At 41.1% G+C, this 20,181-nt stretch overlaps 1 protein-coding gene across 1 annotated transcript in view; it reads right to left on the reverse strand.

The window, feature by feature from the left end:
* Positions 1 to 216: 216 nt before the first annotated feature.
* The window catches only part of LOC149319040 (tyrosine-protein phosphatase non-receptor type 20-like), a 38,136-nt gene continuing 18,171 nt past the window's right edge, over positions 217 to 20,181 (reverse strand). The window contains exons 2-5 of the mRNA XM_089508375.1: positions 17,014 to 17,162; positions 10,118 to 10,208; positions 2,241 to 2,575; positions 217 to 541 (exon numbers count right to left, since the gene is read on the reverse strand). Coding sequence (XP_089364501.1) covers positions 290 to 541; positions 2,241 to 2,575; positions 10,118 to 10,208; positions 17,014 to 17,162 — 827 coding nt within the window. The 3' untranslated portion in view covers positions 217 to 289. The remainder of the gene's footprint in view (positions 542 to 2,240; positions 2,576 to 10,117; positions 10,209 to 17,013; positions 17,163 to 20,181) is intronic.

Below are 20,181 nucleotides of genomic sequence, written 5' to 3' on the forward strand. Positions count from 1 at the left end.
TATACAGAATGTCATAACAGACCATGCAGCTAATGATGGGATGGAGGTCATCATTAGGAGGGGAGATTATAGATAACGTCCCAAGGGTCAGAAACTAAATTAGTTTACTCCACAATTTAATAACATTGGCTTTCTCAATTTAACTAAATAATAACTAAGACAGAAATTTATTATCGATATGTTTTTTTTTATAGTTTAATTTTGATGTCAAGAAGTTCTAGGCTTATTTTTGGAAAATGACTTTATATTAAAATAGTCTTCCTTTTTCTGTAGCAAAAGAAAGAAGGAATTATTCACTCTTTAAAATGAGTTTGGATGAACATACAGACATATCTTTTTCTATGTAGCTCAATAAAATATCCACACAAAGTAGAACCCCACTCCTTCCAATCCCAGCACTGCAGTGTGCAATGATAGGCCCTGACTGGTGAATTTTTCTCATGTAACGAACAAATTTCAATAGATGTTCTGATGCCATAGGAGTGCCATGGTCTGGCCAGGTTGTAAACTGGAGGTGTTGCACGATGCGCCTCTCCAGTGTCTGCAATAGAAAAAAGCAACAGGGGTTTGTTATGTCAATATGAACAAGTTCTTATACAATTAGAAATAGGAATTGCCTCATTTAAAGTCAGAATGAAGACAATTTATGAATTTAATTTAAATGAAAACATTTTGTTACCCTGGGGCTAGGCCTCCGATTGATGCCGGTCATATTTTTATATCAAATTAATATTAAAAGGGAAGATGACTTAGGCATGACTCCACTGTGGACACCTGACCTGCTTACACTTGGAAAAATTACTTAGGGCTAGCCAGGGTGTAGAAGGCACCCACCATGATGGGATTCCCTAAGGATCCAGCATAATCCCTTTTGCCTGCTGTGAGAGGATCATAGTCAAAGGAGGTGATTGTTTGTGATTACCTAGAATAGGGAAGCATTGACAAATCCCTGTCTAGTACATTCACAACAATCACCCAACTATCTGCTTCTAGTCTAAACCACCACCACCCTGGGAAACCATTTAGCAGAGCTAATCCTTTCAAGCTTTGGTTTCTGCCCCCAAGACACAATTCCAGGTATATACTATAAAAAAGCTAGTAAAACAGCCCTTCTTTGGTCTAGGTCTAGTTTGCAAGCAGGCAGGTATTGTCAATTTGGCTAGACTAGGCTCCTCAATATGGCAGCTAACTCCCCTTGCCGCAACGACCACTGAGTCTTCTCTGTTCCGCACTCCCATTGATTGGAATAAAGATCCTTGTTGGTAATGCATCACCATTAGCAAGGCCTTAAATCTATTCCACTTCTCCCACCATTGTTTCACTAGTCTTGTCTGTATGTGTGGGTGTATGTATGCTTGTGTGTATTGATTATTTCCTCTAATAAAATTACAAAACCTATCAGAATTTGCCTCTGGAGTGCTATGTGATTTGGACTTGGTATACAATTGGGATACTATCCTAAGGCTGCTATTACCCTGGGCATACTATAACTCTTCTGTGAGCTAATATTAAATTCCTCTAAGTTTTATTAATTTGTGGGTGTCCTCCCTGGACCCCAGAAATTTGGGTAACAAGTTCACTCACAATCCAACCCTAATGTTAACACTGGAATCTACTGATACTTCTAGCAAGGATATTCTAGTAGTTCTCCACTCCCTCATTGTCTTTTATTTGTCAAACAGCTGGAACACCTCCTACTGACCATTCTTCTTTCCTTTTCTGGTCCTTTGATAGCAATGTCATGGGTACTAGGGAAGTCTGATTTCTCTGGCTGCAGAATTCGTAGTATGGCTATGTGTACCTGACTCACAGAACTGATAAACCAACAGAGTCAGGAAAGGCGATTTCTCTCATACATACAGGACTTCAGATTGCATAAGGAAGTAGACTTGCAGAAGGTTCAAGAAAGACCAAAGAAAGCTTTTCCCTATTTTTTCAAAGTTTTTGTTTTGCTAGTATCATACAAGTGGCTGCTAGGCCAAGAGATCATTTTAGTATCATACAAGTAGGCTAGGCCAAGAGAGTACCAAGTATGCATTCCAAAATGCTTTTGATTAAAACAAGGATTAAATGTTTTGTCTTGCATAGACCTTGACACACTATTGCTAGAGTATTTGGCATTAATTAATGCCACAAAATAAATACTGAATAAACAAATATGATGTTCTAAAATGCGCAAATGTGTAAAGATCAAACTTTGCATCAGCAGTACTTTTCTTGTGTAATCAGTGTATCCATACCTGTTTGTTCGTCACTTCTATTATTCTAATAACAAAACTATGCAGGATCTGATACTTATCCAATCGCAACTGAAAATGGGTCAAATTAACAGAATCATGGGGAGGCTCAGGCCAGTATCGATGGCATTTAGATATTCCATGCTCAGTTTCTCTTGTAATCATTGCAATTACATTGGAGTGGTTTTCCCAGACCATTTGCCAGAAATCATTTGTGGTGCAAGGTAGAGGACCTTGGGTAGAGATGTAAAAGTGCTCTTCTTTACCCACTGGAAAACGAATGTAACTGGCATTGATGTAGCCCTTCATCTCTCCAAGGGGAACCCGTGTTAAATCATCTAGAAAGAAAGAGAGAACGGGCCTAAGAGGCTTTTAATAATAAGGATCAAGAAAATTCATGAAAATTATGAATAAGAAATTTCAATTCATAAACAAGGAAATGTTAGGGCAATTTTAATATGTTTAATATCAGTTTTGTACTTATTCAGAATATCCCTGTTTACAGGTTCAGTTTCCAAATATGGATACTTTCCCATCAAACAATCAGATTTCTTTCTAATTTGTTGAATCTTAGACTGTGTCTACACTGCATAAATAAAGCAGTTTGGCACCATTTTAAATGTCACCATTCAGTGCTATGGACTTCTGTGATTTGTACTTTTGTAAGATATTTAGCCTTCCCTACCAGAATGCTCTGGTGCCCTACCAAACTACAAGTCCCAGAACTCCATAGTATTGAGTTATGAAAGTTTAAGCAGTATCAAACTGCCTTATTTCTGCAATGTGGCTATCCCAGTGGGAAAGGCATGTGCAGGGATTGATCTTCCTTTCTCTTTTCCCGGTTGGATAGCTGCATAGAACATAACTATCCCAATTGGGGATAGTTCCTCCTTCCCCCTTTTCCGGTGGGGTGCCTGCCAGGAAAGGGATGGAGTTGGTGTGTGCAGCCTTCCCAGCTGCTCCCTCCCTTCTGAGCTTTCTCCCACCCCACGGGGAAAAGCCCGGGAAGGAGGAGGAGGACTGCATGTGTATGCGGCCATGACCTCGTTAACAATCAAATCCATGAGTTTCAAAGCCACTAATGTAGAGGGTTGACTGTATTAACTTGTATGTTATTAATGGAACTATGCTTCTCTTTGACACCACCACAGCAAACAATTAAAAACTGTGCTAGAGACGGTCTCTCTGGGTGCTTATTTCCCATTACCTTATTAAAATAAGTTAATTGAACAACAAGGAGGCAGGAAACAAAAAGCGGTTGTAAGATTTTATTCCAGCCCTAGGATCTGCAGAATCCTAAGGCCTTTCATTCATGACTCATGGCTCTTAAAAGTATATAAGCAATGGGGAGAAAAAGCCCTACCTCACCCCACCTGCAAGGATGCATCAGTTGTACTGCCAAGAAATTCCCTCCTGTCACTATAGGCAGGATTCTTGAAATAAGCATTCAAATGAATATTATTATTATTATTATTATTATTATTATTATATTTATTTGTTTCCCGCTCTTTTCCCAGGACTGGGACTCAGAGCGGCTTCACAGCATTAAAAACAGTACAGTCCGCCCTTGCCTTATGCGGGGGATCCATTCCGGAACCCGCCGCGTAAGGTGAATTCCGCCTATGCTCAAGCCCCATTGGAAACAATGGGGCTCGTGCATGGCGGCGCAGTGGCACACAGGGTGCCACAGGCGCACGCGCCCATTCATTTGGATGGGACACGCCATCCCTTGCATTGCATACGCACCCCCCAGCTTGAGCGCATATGCTAAAGATCGCATAAAGCGTGTCCGTGTATAACGTGGGCGTACTGTACAATTAAAAACATAAAAAATTAATTTAATTTAATAATAATAAGTACATTAAAAAGAATTAAATTATTACAATATTAAAACAGATAGTTATTAAAAGAATAAAACATATTTTTAAAAAGAAAAAACTATGAATAAGAGGAAGAAAAATTGTAACAAATTTTTTAAATGGTCCAACATCCCAGCCTGTCCTTATAGCAATTCCTTAAATGCCTGTGTGAATAGGTAGGTTTTCACCTGCTGGCGGAAGGCCATCAAGCGGTCTCAAACTGGATTATTTTTCCAGTGTGTTGGTCCATAGTAAAAGATTGGAAGAAGAATTAGATTTGGACGTGTTGGAAAGCCTGTAAGAATGACTGGAAACTACTTTTAATGGAATGTAAGAGGATTGAACCAACCTTTTTTAGCTGCTCCATCACATTGTTGACTCGTGTTCAACTTGTTATTTACTGGGACTCCTAGATCCCTTTCACATATACTGTTCTCAAGCCAGATGTCTTTAACCCTGTATCTGTGCATTTCTTTTTTTCTCCCTAAGGATAGTACCTTGTATTTCTCCCTGCTAAAATTCATTTTGTTCATTTTTGGCCCAGCTTTATTAGCGTCATTTTTAATTTTGATCCTGTCCTCTGGGCTATTAGTGACTCTTCCTAATTTAGAGTCATCTGCAAATTTAATGTGGGCCCTCTATTCTTTCATCTAAGTCATTGATAAAGATGTTGAATAGTACTGAACCCAGGACAGAACCCTCTGGTACCCCATTGGTCATTTCTCTCCAAAATGAAGAGGAGCCATTGCTGAGCATCCTTTGGGGCCAATCAATTACTAATCCACCTAGCAGTAGTATTGTCTAGCCCACATTTTACTAGCTTGTTTGCAAAAATACTGTGAGGGATTTTGTCGAAGGTGGCCCACTGGCCTAAAACGTGGATTAGGATGCGAATTAAGGGGGCATCGTTTTCATTTAACCCCAAATCTGATCCCCATTGCCCCAGAATCGTTCCCATTCAGTTTTGAATCTGATTCGGGTTTTATTATATAATCAGGATTATATGCCTATAAACTGCTTTTAAAAAAACAATAGGTTTTTTAAGTGGATTATTTTTGCTCCTGGGGTCCAATTCGTGGTATCCAAATGGGAACGACAAGGGTGTCTGATTCGGGAACCTGGTGATGGGAGGAGCAGCGCTCAAGGGGCTGGCCTGGGGGTGTCACCCTCTTTGTTCTCTTTCTGCATCGCCAGCACCATTTTTTCCATTCGCATAGCCTTTACCCTCCCCTCTGCTCCACATTCATAGACCGATGTGTGAGAAGACCCATTGAACACCATTTTTAACTATTATTTTTTCTTTTTCATCTCTGCCTGAGCGCCTGAGCAGCAGATGGGCTTTGCAGTAGAGGCCTGCTTGATCGCCCCCCAGACAGCCCAGGGAGCAATGGGGGAGGCAAAAGGATTTGGGGTGGTTAGAGGCTCCTTCTCTCTTTCCCAGAGAGACTATGGGAAGACACAGAAGAGTCTGGACACCCAGGGATCTTAGGTGGGGGGAATCGAGCCTTTTCTTCTCTCTTCCCCAAAGAGTCTCTCCCCACTGAAGCCCGCTGCCTTTCCCCCTTGATCCGATTTGCCAAGTCTGGGCTTTGAATGCAGAGTCTCTCTCCACTGAAACAGTAGGTTTTATATTTGAGTGTATGTGTGTGTGTGCGCGCGCGTGTGTGTGTGTGCGTGTGTGTGCGTGTGTGTGTGTGTGTGTGTGTGTGTGTGTGTATATATATATATATATATTCCAACTCTGGACTTTGGATGCAGAATCTCTTTCCACTGAAACAGTAGGTTTTGCGTGTGTGTGTGTGTGTGTGTATTTCTAAAGTAAATTATAAAGTAACAACTTTTTTAATTTATGAAAAAAACTCATCTGTAGTTCAAAACCCACTCTAGAAATAATACAGTTTGAGACCCCTTAATCTGCCCTGGCTCAGTACTAAGGAATTATGGGAACTGTTGTGTTTGTGAGACATTTATCCTCATCTGTCAGAGAGTGCTGGTGCCATAATAAACTACCATTCCCAGGATTCCCTAGCACTGAGTAATGGCAGTTAATATGGGAAGACACAGAAGAGCAAGGGGTTTAGGACGAATAGAGGCTCCTTCTAGTCTGGGGAGACACAACAGAAGAGTCTTGGATGCAACCGATTTTTATTGGTTGCCCCACCAAAAAACAAACAAACCCAAGACTTGTGACATTTGAAGCCTATGCGCTTGCTTGACAGCTTGCAGACACAAATGGGAACAGGGAGCAAATTAATCCGCTTTAAAATAAAGCGATTTAAAATAAATGGGAACGAAAACAGGGTCTAAATGAATCGAGGTAATTTGCCCCTTTTTGTAATGGAAACGATGGGAAAAAAATCGAATTATTCCCGGAACATAATCCGAAACAGAATCGAGCCAATTTAATCTGTTTTATCTGCAAAGTGGGAACATCCCCAAAGGCTTTACTGAAATCAAGATGTGCTACATCCCCAGCATTCCCTACCAAGCTAACAAGCTTATATATAAAAAAGAGAGATCAGATTATTCTGGCATGACTTGTTCTTCAGAAACCCATGTTGACTTTTTGTTATTATGGCATTCTTTTCTGAATGCTTACAGACTCTGCTTAATGATTTGCTCTACAATCTTTCCTGGTATTGATGCCAGACTAACTGGGCATCAATTGTTTGGGTCCTTTCTTCCCCTTTATGAAGAAAAGGACATTTGCTCTCCTGCCTGCTGTGACTTTTCTTGTTCTCCAGGAATTCTCAAAGATTATTGACAGTGCCTCTTCTGCCAGTTCTTGGACGTATTTCATCTGGTCCTTGGAGGGTTGAATTTGTTTAGATTTAGATTAACCAGGTATTCTTGTACTATCTCTTTACTTATTTTGTGCTGCATTTCCCCTGCAATTTTCCTCAGGTTGAGCACCTTTGTCCTTTAGAGAGATGACTGAGGCAAAGAAGGTGTTGAGTAGTTCTGCCTTTTCTCTGTCCCCTGTGAGCATTTTGCCATCCTCTCCATGCAATAGTCCTACCGTTTACTTCTTCCTTTTGCTACAGATATAACTAAAAAAAGCCTTTTTTTTATTCTTCTTAAGCTCTCTAGCAAGCCAGAAGTCATTCTGCACTTGAGCTTTTCTGACTTTGTCCCTATTCATGCTAGCTATTTGTTTGAATTCCTTTTGGGGGATTTAACACTGTTTCCATTTCTTAAACATTTCCTGTTTGAAACTTAGCTCAGTTGAAAGTTCTTTAGACATCAATCCTGGTTGTCTGAGACACCTCCAATTTTTCTTCCTCACTGGAACTGTTTAAGATTGCATATAAAATAGCTGATTCCCTTGCTGCTTCCTTCACCAGTGAAATTGTCTGCAAGATGTGAGGAATTTGTTGGACCTTAAGTTTTTGGCTGAGATTGATTTCCAGCAAATATCAGGATAGTTGAAGTTAACCATCACTATTACATTTATCCTTTCTGAGTGTGTGGCATCATTCAGTTCCTCAGTCTGACTTGGAGGTCTGTAATAGACTCCCAAAATAACATCCTTGTTGTTTCATTCCTCTTTAATTTTTCTTCAAAGGTGTAAACATCTTTAACATATAATGCTATTCTTACTTCTTTCCTGTTTGGCCTATTTTTCTTAAAAAGGTTATATCCCTCAATTACTACATTCCAGTCATGGGTTATATTATATGGTATGGTAATCAGTGTTGCTGATTATATGGTTTTTGCTTTGCTGTTCTAGGAGTTCAAGTTCATCTTGTTTATTTCCCATGCTCTGTGCATTAGTGTAGAGACATCCAAGACTATGGGCTTTTGCTCCTAGCTACCTGTGTAAAGTTTATTTTCTCTCTCCCTGTTGGGTCCTTGCACTGTTTGTCTTGTTCCCTCTATAATAGTTTGACTCCCGTCCTTAATGAACTCTTTCCCTCCAGAGTACTTTCTCCCTCCCCCACATAACTTAGTTTAAAGCCCTCCTGAACACATTTTTGACATTATTGGCAAAAACATTTCTGCAAAGTGGTGTGAGGGGCAACCCATCCCTTGCCAGAAGTCCCCTCTCTTGAAACCACAGACCATGATCCAAGAATTGTTCTTGGTTGAAGCATCTGCAGAGCCAGTTGTTCACATCCAATATTTTCCTTTCCTTTCTGGAACAGTGCTCTTAAAGTGGGAGAAGAGATGAGATCAGAACCTGTGCATTCGACTCTTTGAGCTCCCTACCTAGAGTCTCATAATCTCTCATGATATTCTGAAGTCTGTGCCACGTTGGTTCCCATGTGGACCATAGATTCATAGAAAAAGGACAGGGTAGTGGTTAGTAGGCTTAATAAATCTTGTCAGCCTCACTGTCACATCACAGACTTTTGCTTCAGGGAGACAACACACCTCCCAAAACATCTTTTGGGAGGCCCTTCTGAACCCCTCAGCAAGGAGTCCCCCCATGCACCTACTTCAAGGCAGTGGCTATTTCCTGTGGTAATTCTACCAATGTCTCCTGCAGTTTCCTGGAGGACTGTCCCTGGTGCTCTTCCTCATCATCCCTGATAAGGGAAAGAGCTTCAAATTGATTCTTTAGCTGCACACTCTCACAATGACCTGTTTTCCTACTTCTATCCATCACATGTCTGCAACTGTCTACCCCCTGTGTATGGGAACTGACCCAGACACTTCTCCTGTATGTTCCCCATGCAGGGCAATCTGTTCTGCTCTGTCAGGAAAACCTCTTGCTTCCGCTTGCCTCTTGCTTCCTAATGTACCTTGCCTCCAGCTGCTGCAGCTCCCTCCGGCTGACAGGGCTTCAGCCACCGCCTCCACACTGTCCCCGAAGCCAAGCCTAGGGCAAACATCTCAGAGAGGGAGGAGGGAAGAGTGAGTAAAGAAGGAAGGAAGGAAGGAAGGAAGGGGGGGAGAGAGGGAGTGCTTCAGTCCAGTTGTCCCCAGTGGCAGCACAGCTATGTGCATGCACCACCACTGGGGACAACATGGGCTTGCCATCCGTGGGTGCTCAAATCCATGGATGGCAAGTCCACAGATATTGAGGGTCCAATGTACCCTCAGCTATCTGTACACCACAATGTCTGGTCCAATTTCAACCAACTGTCCACACACACCAGACTGTTTTGGCTTTTCCTCAATCAAACAGATCTCCTTATCTTCCTCTGATATATCTTGAAGCTCATATCCTTTTTGTTCATATCAGATCCTTTCTGATCATATCAAATCTTTTTTTATGAGATCCCACTGCTTGACAACAAAATGTCAGTCTACCCAAGTCTATCTTCACATGCAGGTAACAAAGGTAGCAATGTTGACCATACAGCAAAGTACTATAATGTCCAAAGTTATTGTACTTTGCTATATGGCCAACATGGATACCCCTGAATATGTTTCCTGGATGTGAAGATATCATATTTTAGATGCTACACGAGAATCCTAGAGAGAGCCAATAGACTGGGATTTTACTATTTGAAGTTTTTACCTCCAACAAAGGTAAAGCGTGTTTTAAACATTTGGACTATATTTGGCATGTTTTACCAAAACAGCACCTAAAATTTTCCTGCAACAGCATGGAGGCTTCTCTGGAGAGAATCAAGGTTCTCTGCCTAACAAAGGGGGTTGTGCCCTCACAATGGATGGAGATATCTTGGATCTCAGAGGAAGTACCCTTTTACATTGCTAATGGAATTCACATTTTATCTCTGGGACTTTGAAATGCCCAGTGCAACATAGCCACTCCTCTTTTACAATTTTTAACAATTTTGCCTGATGAAGAAGCCAGTGGAGCTTTGAAAGTTTGCATCATGTATTTTATGCATTTTTCTTGGCTGAATAAAGGTATCATGGTTTTATCGATTTTGGATGTTATTGTACTTTGCTACATGGCCAACACCATCATGCTGGAATATATAATGGAACCTAGTTAAACTATTTAAAATTTATTTCTGAGCATGGAATATGTAGCTCTGCCCTAAAAGTCAAATATTTCCCCTGTATTTCCACAGAGCTATTATGCTTATTGTTGAGTTTGCTTACATGGGAGGATATCTCGGTATCTGTTCTTTTCCCGATTTTCTGGTGCTTTGGCAATTTGGCAGGCATCAAGTGGCTTGATATGTTCTAATTCCTAAAATGAAGATAATAGTAAACATAATTACTTCGCAGAAATATAACCACAGTGGAATGATTTTATACATAGGTGTGCACCAATGCATTTGAAGCACCCATCTCTCCTTCCCCATCAACAGAATAACTCAAGGTTTATACAGAAAGTGAACACTTAAGATAAAATCATCCAAGCCATCGTATTCCCCATCATAATAAATAATAAATAAATAAATAAATCGTTTATTTGTAGCCCGCTTTTCCTGGGTAGATCAAAGCGGGTAACATAACTGCACACAGTGTGCAAATTACAGACAACAATCAATACATCAATATAAAAACAATTAAAACAGGATTAAAAAATTACAAAGCTAAGAACATACAAACTAGCTGATTTAAAAGTGCATGTGCAATGTGCAACGGGGAGAGTACAGGTGTTACATTCATCAAGTATGAATGTGAAAGCTGGGCAGTGAAGAAAGAGGATAGGAAGAGTATCAGTTCATTTGAGCCATGGTGCTGGAGAAGAGTGCCGACAGCAAAAGAGTCCTTCAACAGATCAAGCCTGAAATTTCCTTGGAATGCAAGATGATCAATATTGAGACTGTTGTACTTTGGCCACATTAGGAGAAGGGATGACTTATTAGAAAAGAGAACAATGCTAGAAAAGGTAGAGTAAAGTAGAAAGAGAGGAAAACCACACGATGGATAGAATCAATCATGGCGCATGGAGTTTCAGAAAGTAAGCAGAGCAGTGGAGGATAGGGGGTTTGGATATGTCTCATCCACATGGTCACCATGAGTTGAGCGCTATGACTTGAGGGCTGTCAATAATAATAACGACAAATTTATATTCTCAAATTTAATTTGTTGGTTATTATTTTCTTTCTTTTTAATTTTTTATTATAACAAAAACAGTAATAACAATAACAATAACAAATACAATACATCTCTATATACCTAAAACAAACATCTAGGGATAACAAATCTCACTAAACTACAAATCTAACTAACTACAATCTAGATCAAAGGAAGTAATAGTGCCACACTATTCTGCTTTGGTCAGGCCCTACCTGGAATACTATGTCTAGTTCTGAGCACCACAATTCAAAAGGAATGTTGAGAAACTCAAGCATTTCCAAAGGAGGGCAACTAAAATAGTGAAGGGTATGGAAACCATGCCCTATGAGGAACAACTTAGGGAGCTGGGTATGTTTAGCCTGGAGAAGAGATGGTTAAGAGGTTATATGATAGCCCTGTTTGAATATTTAAAGGGATGTCAGATTGTGGAGGGAGCAAACTTGTTTTCTGCTGCTCCAGAGACCAGAGAGGCACTGAACCAGTGGTTTGTGGGCCTGACAAGATGTCTCGGGAGGTGTGCTGTCTCCCTGGGGCAAACATCCATGATGTGACGGAGAGGCTGACAAGACTTGTCAGTCCTACTGATCATCACCCCTTTCTTTTGATTCATGTGGGTACCAATGATACTGCAAGGCATAGCCTTCAGAATATCTTAAGGGATTATGAAGTTTTGGGTAGGAAGTTGAAAGAGGTGGATGCACAGGTTGCCATCTCCTCTCTTCTCCCAGTTGAAGGGCATGGTCCAGGAAGGGAGAAGAAAATAGCGGATGTAAATAACTGGCTCCGTAGATGGTGCCGCCAAGAACGATTTGGATTTTTGGATCATGGTCTGAGGTTCCATGAGGAGGGACTTGTGGCAAGGGATGGGTTGCATCTCACGACAGTTGGCAAAAACGTTTTTGCTAGTAGTCTCAAGAAATTGATCAGGAGGGCTTTAAACTGAGTTATGTGGGGGAGGGACACAGTATTCTGGAAGCCAAAAGGGCTGGAGAAAATAGGCAAACTGACACAGAGGGAACAAGGCAAACAGTGCAAGGACCCAAAAGTGAGAGTCAAAAAAACTTGCACAGGCAGAAAGTCAAGAGGACACATGGTCTGCGTTGTCTCTACACTAATGCACAGAGCATGGGAAACAAGCAAGATGAACTCAAACTACTAATACAACAAAGCAAATATGATATAATAGGCATCACTGAAACCTGGTGGGATGAGTCTCGTGATTGGAATGTGGAAATAGAGGGGTTTAACCTTTTCAAGAGAAATAGGCCAAACAGGAAAGGAGGAGGAATAGCCCTATATATCAGGAACATTTACACCAGTGAAGAGACCCAGGACATCAATCCTGGAAGCCAGGTAGAGAACATCTGGATAAAAATTAAAGGGGAAGGAAACAACAAGGACATTATTGGGGAGTCTGCTACAGACCCCCAAAGACTGAGGAACTGGATGATGTCTTTCTAGAACAGATAACCACACATACAGAAAAGAGAGATGTAGTAGTGATGAGTGACTTCAACTATCCTGATATTTGCTGGAAGTCAAACTCAGCCACATCCTCAAGGTCTAGCAAATTTCTCACTTGCCTTGGAGACAATTTCATTGTCCAAAAGATGGAAGAGGCAACGAGGGGATCAGCTATTTTGGATCTGATCCTAGCCCACAAGGATGACCTAATGAATGGAGTGCAAGTGGTAGGATCCTTAGGTGGAAGTGACCATGTTCTCCTGGAGTTTGTTATACAGTGGAAAAGAGCAGCCAGGCATAGTCAGACATGCATCCTAGACTTTAGGAGTGCAGGTTTTGGTAAACTTAGAGAAATACTGGGGTTGATCCCATGGTCAGGAATACTAAAAGAGAAGGGAGTTCAGGACGAATGGGAATTTCTCAAAGGAGAGATACTGAAGGCACAATTTCAAACAGTTCCAGTGAGAAAGAAAAATGGGAGATGTCTCAAGAACCCAGGATGGATGATTAAGGAACTTTCAACTGAGCTAAGTTTTAAATGGAACATGTATAAGAAATGGAAAAATGGGGAATCACCAAAGAGGAATTCAAACAAACAGCAAGCACATGTAGGGGTAAAGTCAGAAAAGCTAAAGAACAGAATGAGCTCAGTTTTTGCCAACTTGCTAGAGAGGTTAAGAACAATAAAAAGGGCTTTTTTGGATATGTCCGCAGCAAAAGGAAGAAGAAGGAAACGGTAGGGACACTGCATGGAGAAGATGACAAAATGCTAACAGAAGACAGAGAAAAGGCAGAATTACTCAACACTTTCTTTGCCTCAGTCTTCTCAGAAAAGGAAAAGGGTGCTCAACCTGAGGATAATGGAGCAGAGGACAGAATAGGGGAATTTCAGTACAGAATAAGTAAGGAGATAGTACAGGAATACCTTGTTAATCTAAACGAATATAAATCTCCAGGACCAGATGAACTACATCCAAGGGTATTAAAAGAACTGGCAAAAGTAATATTGGAGCCATTGGCAATAATCTTTGAGAACTCCCGGTGAACAGAAGCGCCAGCAGACTGGAGGTGGGCAAACGTTGTCCCCATCTATAAAAAGGGGGGGGGGGAGAGGATCCCAACAACTATCGTCCAGTTAGTCTGACATCAATACCAGGAAAGATTCTAGAGCAGATCATTAAAAAGAGAGTCTGTGAACATCTAGAAGGCAATGCCATAATCACAAAAAGTCAACACGGGTTTCAGAAAAAGAAGTCATGCCAGACAAATCTAATCTCTTTCTTTGATAAAAATTACTAGCTTGATGACGAGAATGCTGTGGATATCGTATATCTTGATTTCAGTAAGGCTTTTGACAAGGTTTCCCATGACATTCTTGTAAACAAGCTTATAAAATGCGGGATAGACAAGGCAACTGTTACATGGATTTGTAATTGGTTGACAGACCAAATGCAAAGGGTGCTCAACAATGGCTCCTTTTCATCCTGGAGAGAAGTGACCAGTGGGGTCCCACAGGGCTCTGTCCTGGGCCCAGTGCTATTCAACATCTTTATCAATGATTTGGATGACAGAATTGGGAGCATTCTTATCAAATTTGCAGATGACAGCAAATTAGGAGGAGTAGCTAACACTCCAGAGGACAGGATCAATATTCAAGATGACCTGAATAAACTAGAAAGTTAGGCCACAGCTAACAAAATGAACTTCAACAGGGCGAAATGCAAGGTACTGTACTTAGGGTGGAAAAATAAAATGCACAGATATAGGATGGGTGACACCTGGCTGAATGAAACTACATGTGAAAGGGATCTGAGAGTCAAGTAGACCACAAGCTGAACATGAGTGAACAGTGTGATGCGGCAGCTAAAAAGGCCAATGCAATTTTAGGCTGCATCAGTAAAAGTATCGTATCTAGATCAATAGTGCCACTCTATTCTGCTTTGGTCAGGCCCCACCTGGAATATTGTGTCCAGTTCTGGGCGCCACAATTCAAAAAGGATGTTGAAAAACTGGGACGTGTCCAAAGGAGGGCAAGTAAAATGGTGAAAGTTCTAGAAACCATGTCCTATGAGGAACGACTTAAGGAGCTGGGGATGTTTAGCCTGGAGAAGAGAAGGTTAAGAGGTGATATGATAGCCCTGTTTAAATACTTGAAGCGATGCCATACTGAGGAGGGAGCTGACTTGTTTTGACTTGGCCCAGAGACTAGGACCCGGAGCAATGGATGCAAGCTACAAGAAAAGAGATTCCACCTCAACATTAGGAAGAACTTCCTGACAGTAAGGGCTGTCTGACAGTGGAACACACTCCCTTGGGGTGTAGTGGAGTCTACTTCCTTGGTGGTCTTTAAACAGAGGCTAGATGGACATCTGTCAGGGATGATTTGATTTGGATTTCCTGCATGGCAGGGAGTTGGACTGGATGGCTCTTGCAGTCTCTTCCAACTCTATTATTCTATGATTCCATGATTCTATGAACACAAAACAATGGATTCAAGGTACAGGAAAACAGATTCCACCTCAACATTAGGAGGAACTTTCTGACAGTAAGGGCTGTTCGACAGTGGAATACACTTCCTCGGCATGTAGTCGAGTCTCCTTCTTTGGAAGTCTTTAAGCTGAGGCTGGATGACCATCTGTCGGATATGCTTTGATTGAGAGTTCCTGTATGGCAGGGGGTTGGACTTGATGGCCCTTGTGGTCTCTTCCAACTCTATGATTCTATGAACTATGACTTCAAATTGCCTGTCTTTTACATAAAATGTTTCTGTTCCGTTAGGCTTGCCATAAATCCCTGAAAACTGGTAAAATCATGGATTGAAGTGACTAAAAATATTCTGGCTGGCTGGACTGGTTGATGCAGCAGATACCAGGTTCCTCCTTTGTCCCAGGCCTCTTTTTTTTTTTTTTTTTGGTGGAGGCAGGGTATGCTGCTGGGCTGAGTGAGATAGCCCTGGCTGTAGCCTCCTGCTCTATTTCAGCTTTACTGGGTGGTATTCTATAAGGCCAGTTTCGGCTGACTAAATATACTGAACATTCTCCAGGTGCATTCTTTCTGTATCTCTGCTTAGGCAAAATATATGCTCAGAGGGAAGAAAGGATGCTGCTGTTGTAATGTCATTATAGTCCAATTATAATGGACCAGAGGATATAAATTGATGGAGATTTATCAAGCCAGTGTAGAAGAAGGACCTAGAGACATCTGTCTGTTTCTCCTTCTGTTTTATCATTCAGTAAACAGGTTCCTGGCTGCTTCATGTTGAGTCAAAAAGTGCTGCTGTTTTAATGCAAGGTTAATCATGAAAAGAACTAAATGATCCAGGACTAGATACTAGTTTGGCAGGCTGACCTTGAATGTGTGACTGAAACCTGGTTGACCAAAAAGGAAGGTGTCAAATTGACCAACTTGTGCCCACCAGGTTTCCAGATGCAAGAGTTTATTGGATGGGAAGTTGTAGTAAACTATCAAGAATCCATACATCTATTGAGGCACACCATCTACAAATCTTCAAAGTGAGAATATGTATACCTGGCGATGAGGCAGCATTGTTAATCATTGTATCATCCACACCTCTAACCAATGGTCTCCTTGTCCAAACTGGTGGAGAAGGTGGTGAAGTGATGTTGATCTCCCCCCAAATTGACTATGTTGGGGACAGCCATGCTGAAACCCCTTATTGGGACTGGCTCTGGATTTCATGTTTTCTGTGGCAATCAAAGGCCTGTCTCAATATCTGGCCTTACACATGCAGTAAATTGAACTCTTGGTGTGTTTTTTATTGGACAGGATAGGGGTGATTTGAGGGTAGGAGAGCTTAAAAGAACTTCAGTATCATGGACAGATCTCTAATCAGGTTTAGATTTACTTGGACTTCAAACCTCTGCATGGGTGGCAGACTCAGATCAAATGGATATGTAAAGATTCTGGATTTTTTGTGGTTTGTTGTATCATCCCCATCCAGTGTTGCATCATAGTTTCAGATGTAAAATTTAGAGAATGTAACTGTTCTTAGTATAAAGCTTAGACTGCTTGGGTCATTCTTCTGTCAGAGAAGGAGAGACGGAAGCACTAAACAGATCAGTGCACACTTGATCCTTGAGTGATCCATTCTTTTTCCATCAAAGATATAAATAATGAGTATTCATCACATCTCTAGTACAGTTGAACCTTTGTATCTACAGGGGTTCAATTCTGGATCTGCAGATGCCAAAAACCATGGGACCTCAAGTTCAATTGCTTTTAATGCCAGTGTGCCATGCATGTGATGCAACCAAATGCATGTGCCACCACTGGGGTGAAAAGGGTGGGGCCATCCATGAATACTCAGATCTGTGGATGTCTAGCCCACTGTTAGGGCAGTGTATGCATGCCTGTGTGGATATATCATGGAGATATTGTCACTCTCTAAGAATATGGAACCACAATCATCTCACAAAGAAGGCTTTTTTTCTGGTAACTTTCTGCTGTTACTGGAAAGCTCTCACCTGAGAATGGGAACTTACCAGAAATTCCTGAAGAATCTCTTGCTGTTCTATCTGCTTCTGAATCTTCTGTATTAGATTTTCAGTATTATAGCGCAGGCCACTATTTGACTGTGGTGCCCCTATCTGTGCCAGTCGAATCAACTCCTCTTCATTGACGAGTGCTGCCCCTTCCAAACGACAAATAAGAAAAAACGTTGGAGAGGTCTTTTAGACAAGGCTTTCAAAAGGGAAAGTTTTCAGATCTGTACTCAGCATTATCCTTTCTGAAAATTGCTATCCTGATCTTAATAAGGGTTCAGAGAGTGGAAGAAGCTATGGGTTGTGATAAACAAGACATATACTTTGGGTGGCCTGGGCGACGTGTGGTGGGGAATGAAGCCCCCCCCCTTTTCTCCTCTGCCCTGGGGCTTACTTGCTCCCTGCTGCTTTCTTACATGGCTGGGCCCAGTAGAGGAAAGGAACTGAGCTCGCTCCTTCCCTCCTCTGCTGGGCACTGCTTGCACTATCATCATGCTCGTTGGGGTGTTCACTTGCCTTCCCTGTTGTTGAAGCATACATGAAGCAAACAACAATACTAGCCTTTCCAAGTCAAGTCAAGGACAGTATTTAATGTACTTTAGAGTTTTCAGTCTACATTTCAGGTGGTTCTTCGGACCAAAATATATTTTAAGGAGATCTCTGGTAAAGCAAACATTAAGAAGTACTGCTGTAGGCTATATTTAAGAAGAAGGAACTGTCAAACCCGCCTTGAATTCCATTGTGGAGAAAGGTGGGATATAAATCCTGGAAATAAATAAATAAACAAACAAACAAACCATCTTTGAGTATCCCTTGCCTAGGAAAGCCCTGTGAAAAATTCATGGGCTCACCATAAGTCAACAGGCAACCTGAAAGTAGGCATGCACAACGTCTAGGTTCAGCCCCTAACCAACCTCAGTGTGTAGACATGCTACATACCTCAGTGTATTAACAGTGGCTTAATTGTATCTGGGAAGAGACAGACATGTTCTAATAAAGAGAGGCAACAATGTTTTGTTAAATATCCTTACCAGCATGTTCTTTAATATATAAAAATTAACAGACTCCTATCAAGAAAAGGAAAATAGTTCCCTATTCCACAGTTCTCCAACAGCATGGACTGAATGGAAGGAGATTACTTGCATTAATCTGGTCACAATCTACTCCCAAATTGACCCTAAAATCCTGGGTTGATTTATGTATGGGTCAATACACTAATACTTGTTAGAAAGGTCCTGAAACAATGCCCCACTCTTCCCCACTCTTTGTGCCTCGAGGCAGGAGTTTTTCTGTTTGCGCACGTGTGTGAGCAAGTGTTTCCCAATCCAATTTGAAAGCTTTCTCTTCCCATCAAATCAACACTCCTTTTAGATTCGCTTCCTTTCTCTTCTCAGTCTGATTTGAAAGCCTTCTCTTCCCATCAAAGAAACACCCGTTTTAGCTCCACTTCCTTTCCCTTGCCAATCCGATTTAAATGCCTTCTCTTCCTATGAAAGAAACACCCCATTTAGCTCCACTTCCTTTCCCATCTCAATCTGTTCAGCACCTGGGAAGTGGTATTAGGTGGAATACAAGCTCAGAATAGTAAACAAGTCGGACACTGAAGGTTTTCTTCAGATCGTGGTATAGCATGGTATAAGCTGTTCTGAGCTGCTGTTAAAAATGTTTTTGCTACTCTGGTTGGTTTCCCACTGCTTTAAAAACTTTAAATGTTATTACGTATTATATTACAGCCCAAGATTCATTATCTGTTAAGATAAGAATAGCAATACTTTGCTGAAAAGAAAAGTCCATCCATCAAACAAGAAAAAAAATCACAGAACAAGACTTCAGTATATTTTCAATAAACAGGAGGAAAAACAGGTCAAGTCAGAAGATCATTCCAAAGATTGCTGTGTGTCAATAGGGGTTGATTTTCCTCTGTATTCACTGTGATACATATTTATTTATTTATACTTAATTATTTAAAGAGAAATTAATTATCCTCATATTTATACATATTTTATTTTATATTATAATTTACATTTAATTAATTAATTAATTAATTAATTCCATAACAATTTAGAGAGTTGGGCCAAAACTAAGAACATTAATTTCAATAGAAAGAAATGTAAGGAACTACACTTAGGCAGAAAAAAAATGAAAGGCTCAGATATAGGATGGGTGGCACTTGGCTTGACAGCAATACATACAAAAAGAATCTGGGAGTCTTAGTAGACTACAAACTGAACATGAGTCATGTGATGAAGCAACTATAAAAGTCAATAAGATCCTAGGCTTCATCAATAAGAATGTAGTGTCTAGACTGAGGGAAATAATATTTTCACTCTATTCTGCATTGGTCAAACCTCGCCTGGAATACAGTGTCCAGTTCTAGGCACCACAGTTCAAGAATGATATTGACAAACTAGAATGTGTCCAGAGGAGGGTGACCAAAATGACAAATGTCTGGAAACCATGCCCTATGAGAAGCAGCTTAGGGAACTGGGTATGTTTAGTCTGGAGAAGAGACCATTAAGATGTGACATGATAGCCATGTTTAAATATTTGGAGGGAGATCAAGCTTGTTTTCTTCTGCTCAGTGACTAGAATATAGAGCAATGGATTCAAACTATAGGAAAAGAGATTCCACCTAAACATTAAGAAGAACTTCCTGTGTGATTGTTAATCTACAGTGGAACATGCAGACTTGGAGTGTGATAAGAGTCCCTTTGAAGGTTTTTAAACAGAGGCTGGGTGGGCATCTGTCAGGAGTGCTTTCTGTATTCTTGGGCCACAAACTTTTAAAGCGGATCGTGAATTGATTCGAACCCTGGTTCCCACTTAATTCAAATCAATGAAGTGATTCCAAAATGGGGGTTCTAGACCCATTTAACCTGTGTCAAAAAGATGCTAGATTTTTTCTGGTTCTTTTTGGTTGAATCGATGTATTTTGAAATAAATCGATCCAGCCCAAAGTGAACCATGCAGATTCAAATCCACTCCCTGTGACCGGTGGGGGGGGGGGGGGGGCAGCTGCAATGGCCCCTGCCTTCTCCCATCACTGTCCTCTCCATCCCTTGCCTCTCCATTCCTGGCCAGTCCTCTGTCCCTTGCCTTCTTCCATCCCCAGCCAGGGCAGGAACCCCTCCTCTTTCCCTTCACTTTTAAATAGCCGATTAGCAGTAC

This window comes from Sceloporus occidentalis, unplaced genomic scaffold, assembly GCF_023333645.1.
Source record: "Sceloporus occidentalis isolate IW3139 unplaced genomic scaffold, rSceOcc1.0.p SCAF_2, whole genome shotgun sequence".
NCBI classification, from domain to species: Eukaryota; Metazoa; Chordata; class Lepidosauria; order Squamata; family Phrynosomatidae; genus Sceloporus; species Sceloporus occidentalis.